At 34.1% G+C, this 6,711-nt stretch overlaps 1 protein-coding gene across 2 annotated transcripts in view; it reads right to left on the reverse strand.

The window, feature by feature from the left end:
• Window positions 1-3,956: 3,956 nt before the first annotated feature.
• Window positions 3,957-6,711, reverse strand: part of LOC140331527 (short stature homeobox protein) — a 33,092-nt gene continuing 30,337 nt past the window's right edge. Inside the window, exon 5 of one of the 2 annotated variants that reach the window (XM_072412611.1) lies at window positions 3,957-6,384. In XM_072412611.1, coding sequence (XP_072268712.1) covers window positions 6,139-6,384 — 246 coding nt within the window. In that variant the 3' untranslated portion in view covers window positions 3,957-6,138. The remainder of the gene's footprint in view (window positions 6,385-6,711) is intronic. The other variant, XM_072412602.1, reaches the window with a different exon arrangement.

The raw sequence follows: 6,711 nt of genomic DNA on the forward strand, positions 1-6,711 counted from the left end.
ACTGTCAGTAACTAACCTCACCTCATAAACCTCTAACCCCACTTTGGAATAATCCAGAATTTCCACCGGGCTTAAGTTTATCTAACTTCCATTGGTGGGTCTCCAAAGGTTTCAGGAGGGTGAAGGATTTGATTGATGTTCGGGCAGTGTTTTCCTGGGAACATTTAGTCAACAGTTTTGACATCCCTTACATGGAACAGTTTCGTTATAGACAACTGTCTTCATATATTAACATAGTAATTAAAGATGCATCGAAACCCATGCGCTACTCTGTATTCGAAAGCACGTGCCTCTCCTTAGCCTCAACCAAAGGGCAAATTTCAGTGATCTACTCGGCCCTAGTAGCCCCTACTGACAAATTGCATTATATGCAAGCATGGGAGTCTGAATTGGGTACTACATAGGATTTGGAAGAATGGTGGGATAGGATGGATTCCCTTTCCAGGATCTCTCTGAATTCTGCAATATTAGAAGCCAACTATAAGGTAGCTCTTAGGTGGTATCTCACCCCAGACAGACTAGCGAAAATGTTTCCCTCAACTTCCCCCCTCTGTTTTCGGGGCTGTGATTCTAGAGGCTCCATGCTACATATTTGGTGGTCATGTCCTATAGCCAGAAGGTTTTGGGACGAAGTGTTTGATCTGATATCCAATATTCTCCATCAAACAATTGGCAGCACTGTTGAAGCAGCGCTGTTTGGCAGGCTTGATGTGTCCCTACCTGGTCCCTTCAAAAAGTTGATTAGATTGATTTTATTGGCAGGCATTGACTCACACCCTGAAGAACACGCTGGATAAGTTTGAGGATATTTGGGAACCTTGGATTGTTTTTAATAATAAGTAATGTATAGTTTCAGTTATCAGTACGAGATATAACACGCTACTGTCACTGATCTGATCAACTTCCTCTTCCCTCCCCTCCCCTCCCAGTAGTTTACTTGTTCTATGTTTGTCTTTGTCTTTATTTCATAATGGGGTCGCAGGTTTGGTTTACTCTACTGTTCAAAATCCTCGCTGTGTACGGCTATATTTTTACCAACAATTTCAGATGGTATGTTATGTGCCCTAATTCATTAATCTCCCGAAGTTCTCATTCAATATGAAGCCTGTATGGAGTTTCATATAGGTCACACAAAATTAGCATTACATTAACAGATTATGTTTTAGGCTTGGTAAATACACATTTGTTTATTCTACTGATAATATTTTAGGTTTATTTACTAACAAAGTAGAGGAAACTGTGATATACAACTGCTAGTAATGGTGGTGATGGGGAGTTAATTTATAACCATTCAATTTAAGCCCTTACACAACCAGAGATTCCAGGTAGAACATATTTTAAAGCTATATAGTAAAGTTAACTCCATTATGGAATTTTATATTTATGGAACAGAAAACCTAAATACTTACATATTTTTTCAATCTGCTAAATCCAGTTTATTTAAAGCTGTAATATAAATTATTATAGTATTTTGATTTGGGGTCACATTGGAGGTTAAAATATTTTAAATCACATCATTTACCCAAACTACAGCAGCTTAAACATCCTTGCAATGATATTTCTTATACCTATACACTTGCTATACTCAAGCAATAAAAAAATGATTTGACTGACCCAGGAGCAGCGCCTTGGGGAATTATGAGGTTAATGAATGGCTTAGAATTTCTTCTTCTCTGGTTAGGAGAAGCTAAATGTGACACAGATGTTTTGCATTTCTTGAAGGTTTTGTAACATGGGAATTATTGTTGTTTCACTGTACAGCTATATCATGTGCCATTATGTGCCCTAAGCTGTGCTTATAATAAATAATTGTGTGTAAAATGTACAAAATGTATAAAATATTATGTTATTAAAAAATTACAAATAAATGAAATCTCAGACAGATAATATTAGTATAAAACTAAATGTCATATAGGTCTATTATATCTAAAACTGTTTAGATGCTCATTTAATAATGTGATCCTGGTAATATGCCTATGCAACACACTATCAGTAAGATTTATAAGCAGGTGTTCTTGATGTTGTGTATATATATATATATATATATATATATATATATATATATCAGTTAAAATATATAAAATATGAACTTTAAATTACACAGAGTGGGATTGAGATTTTTAACATCAATCCCAGAAACTATAGCCTGTTAATTATGTATAACAGTGTTCAGAGTTTTTTTTGTTTCAATACTCTGGAGCCAGTTTTCAATGGTGGGATGCATAGTCAGTAATGACAATAGGAAAGAGGCAAAAATTAAGAAATGTAGATTAGATCTAAAGGATATCTTGAGACTTTTAAAGGATATCTTGAGAGTTTAAAAGACTGAGAAATGAATATAACTTGATAAGGAATGGTTGAGGACACAAATTCAGACTCTTGTATACTCTCGTACAACTGTTGTTTTATGCTTAGACACAGTGAGGTCAAATGTATTTCCTTTCAAAGTGTAGCCCAGCCCAAGGGCTATAACTGCATTTACGCATTTTTTGCTATATTTCTTTTTACAGGGTTACTTTGAACTTACCATGTTGGTGTGTTGAATTATGTATTACCTCTTGTATTTGGAATACTTTTTTTTGTTTCTTGCTTGTTTTGGGTACATTATATTGGGTTTATCAGCTTCTATTTGCACTTTAGCACTAGTAGGTTTTGATGTGCTTATACTTGCTTGAAAAAGAATTTATTTGTTTGGATTTGCATTGACATTTTTGGTTGCTGCACTGTTCTGGGCTGCCCATTTGAATGAACAGGCTGCCCCTGCTCGTCTAATACCCAATAAGCCCTTATGATTAATATATTCTTTGTTTTTGTAATAATAACTTTGAATGTTAAGGCCTAAAGAATTGGAAGAAGCACCCAGTCATGTTGGTCTTATAATCCTGGCATGTGAATTTCATGCTATTAGAATTATTTATTCAATGCTACGAGTGTTATATGGTACAATTGTGCATTCTTCACAGGTCCCATAAGAGTGATTGGTGATGGTGGGGAAGTTATATGTTGCATTTCGGCAGAGGGTTTTGAAAGACCAAGTTACACACAAAAAAAGAACATCACAAGGTCAGCTGGAACCACTCCCATTCTCCAATTCATAAAGCAAATGTGCCTGTCACTTTTAGTTCCCAGTTCCCTTTTTAATACTCTAAAGTCAAACTTCAATTAGATATAAATAAAATCTTTATGGAGATTATGCTTTTGTTAGTAGTCATTATTGTATTTATATAAGGAGAACCTTTCTGATGTAGTATGATTTGTGGAAGGTGAAAAGCAGTAAGATTTTTTTCAGGAAACATTCACATATTACTTAGCATTAGAATTGGAGGTACAAGGGACACTAGATAGATCATGTGAAGGTATATGTAGTATATTATTCAGGATATACAAATTTTAAATTTGACTCACTTTTGTTTAATTGTTTAAAAGTATACTTGTGGCTGTATTGACCCAATGTAGCAGTCCTGCACAAAGTACAAGGTGCACCAGCCACAAGAGAGTCCAGAGACACCTGCATTTCTCCGGCTGAAGATTTTTTAGTAACTTTTCCCTGCTTAGTCATCATTCTATCTCAATTTTTTTATTAGAGAGTAGAGAGATCATAAAGACTGTTGAGTGCAGTTTTATGTTTTAAAAATTCATTTGTTGTAGCACGTTTTTAAAAGTGTGTTTTCACACAATTAAAAAGAAATTTGGTGTGTTTTAATACAGGTATCAGTCTGAATGGGTTAAAGCACACATGCAAAGAAACAGACCAAAATATTACAACAAATTTGGAAAAAAAAAGGAGTGCACCGAAAACATCCGATACCTTTGACACCTTTAAAACAAACAAAATAAAAATCAGTTTTCTATATGTAAGTATATATATATATATTCCTCCAAGAAATAAACTTTTTAAATACAACTTTTTGTTAACTATGTGTTTTAGTAAAAATCTAATCTTTAAAATCATATTAACGTCATATAAACTCACAAATGCAAATATTTATAAGGTTTATTAATATTCCACTTGTTGTTTGAGATGTACATTCATACCTTGTGATTTACCAAAATACACTCTCAAACTGAACATAACATGATTTAGTGAATCAGTGTTGAAGCATGCTGGTATGGAAGTTTGGTTATGAAAATGTAAAATTAGAAGTATGACAGATTTTAAGACCAGTTTGCTTTTTGACAGGCTTGAAATCTTCCTATCTACAATCCCTGAAATGTCTGATAATCCAGACATATGACATGTATATATGCAGCCCAACTAATTGCACTAGTTGACATGTTGCTAAGGACTTTTTAGCATGAGAGAATTTTGCAGATCATGCCAGAATGTAACATGGCCTAAATAAAGGTGCTTTATTTTATCACACATGGCTATGTCTCCAGCTACAATCAAAAGGGCTACATTTTTGTGGGTAAAGCCAATGCCAAACAAAAAAACATTAGGCTAAATGCCTACAACATTTTGCAGAAGCAACAAGACTCCAAAATATAAAAATAAATGCAAAGCATTGTCAAATGTACACTCAACACAATTAAAATATTACACATTTATAAAATTTCAAACAAAAATTTAAATAAATAAAACATCCACTTAAATCTTTACAAAGAAACAGAAAAATTTGCCTGTCTTGGATGTATTAAACACAGATGCCAAACAAAAATGATGAAATGTTTATGATTGTTTTTTAAGAGGTAAACAGGATATTGTAAATTGCAAATTATAATATGTTATCCAAGTTGCTTAGGCAGAAGGAATTTGCAATAAAATAAAAAAGCAAACACTTTGGTATCTATTTTAATAGGATTATTTACTTTTGTGATGTATACGTCAACCAGTCAACAATGCCCTGATCATAAATGTGTCCAATTTTAATTGTGTATTAAAAATGGCAAATAGAAACTAAAACCACCATGCCAGATTTTCAGCTGATTTCATTATAATATGGCACACTGACTATTAACAACCATAACAACTTTCTTCATACAAGGAAGAAGACAATATTATTTTATCCATTCTCATGGAATACACTCATTTGGCAAATGAACTGCAACACCCAGGTGAAGCACAAAAGGCTTGGCCTAGGTAAATGCAAATTTAATTATCGATATTTCAAGATTTCATTTTTTAAACCTATAATATTTACAGTATTGCACTTTACTGCACCTTAATTGCATCTTACTAACATTAATTCTGTATTAATATTACTTTCTGACACCGCCATTCTATCTTCTTCCCCTTATAATAAATACCTCTGGGATTTCCAAATCTAATTACTTCAGAATTTTGGACATGGTGACAGCTTACAGGTAAATGGCACAGAGCACATGATACTACATTTTATTAAAAAGTATACGGTCTTTGTGTTTAATGTTAGGTATTTTTATTTTCACTTACTGAAAGCACCAATAATTGGTGTATTGTATAATTTATCTTTCCAAATGTGATCTTTGGAAAAAAAAATAAAATAAATTATTGCTGCCTATTTTTGTGAGCAGGCTGCTGCACATAATGAATGGTGATTTTTTTTTTTTTTTGCTTTCTCTATATCCAAAACTCCATGTATATTCGGGAGACTGTCTACAAAGCAAGAATTTTATGGAAGTGAGTAATGCCATTGGCAACAAAGAGAGCCTTTTTTAATGGAGACCAGCCCCAGCGATTTGTTATCTACAATATATTGATCTATGTATATGAATTTTCCAAGCTGTTTTTCTTGGAAACATGCAGAAGAAAAACTGAAAGCAGCCAATGGTGTAATGCTCAAGTTCCTCTTTTTCAAGGGTGAACAAAAACGGTTCTCTGTTTTCCATTCCTCTTCAAAATTCCACAATTGTCCAAATTATGTAAGGCTGTGTTCTTATCTGTCTCCATCTGTCTTCAGATTCAGAATCACTGTGGTTGCAGACATTGTTCGAAATTCATATTTTATTCAAGCTTATTGATAGTTTAATTAACTAAACCAAATGATGCCTTTGTTAAATAATCCTTGTTGGTCTTCTACAGAGGCAGGTATAGGCCCTTTAATTGTTCTAGCACGCTTGCAAAGTATTTTTACAAACCCATTTGGTGTCTGAAGAGTCATATAATGGCAGAGAAGAGAATCAAGAAGTCAGTCACTGTTTTAACAATAGCTAAAAGTGTCAAAGCCCCAAAGCCTCTGCATGTTTCCTGGCTTTGAGTCGCAAGTCAGCAATGCTGGAGTTTTTGCTGTTGCTTTTAGCAGCTGCTGCAACCACAGCTGCAGCAGAGGCTGAGTCTGCCAATGATGCAATTGGAAGTCCAAAGGGTGGAGGAGGAAACATCAGATAGGGAGCATGGGCGGCCAGATGCGGATGAAGATGGGGATGTGCGTGAGCTACACCTTCTAACTGTAACTGAGCTTGGACCTAGAAGAAAGAAAAAAAACAGGTCACATCAGGTGATTTTTACAAGTGGTGTATTCATAAATGATTGACAGGTATTGCACACTAAGGGGGATTTGGCACAGACCCCAATGCAATGATATATTTAATTCAACATAAAACAATAATATTCCATTAGCACAATAAACCTTGGACCATATTCATTCAAAAATAAAAGTCCTAATATGTATTTACTAGTATTAAACAGTAAAAAATGTACTCTACCTATGTTTAACTTTACAGCTTTCTAAGATTAATGTGGCCTGGTTACTACTTTTAGGACAAATTAAAGCAAATTTTACCGCATTCATT

Source organism: Pyxicephalus adspersus, chromosome 1, assembly GCF_032062135.1.
Source record: "Pyxicephalus adspersus chromosome 1, UCB_Pads_2.0, whole genome shotgun sequence".
Classification (NCBI taxonomy): domain Eukaryota; kingdom Metazoa; phylum Chordata; class Amphibia; order Anura; family Pyxicephalidae; genus Pyxicephalus; species Pyxicephalus adspersus.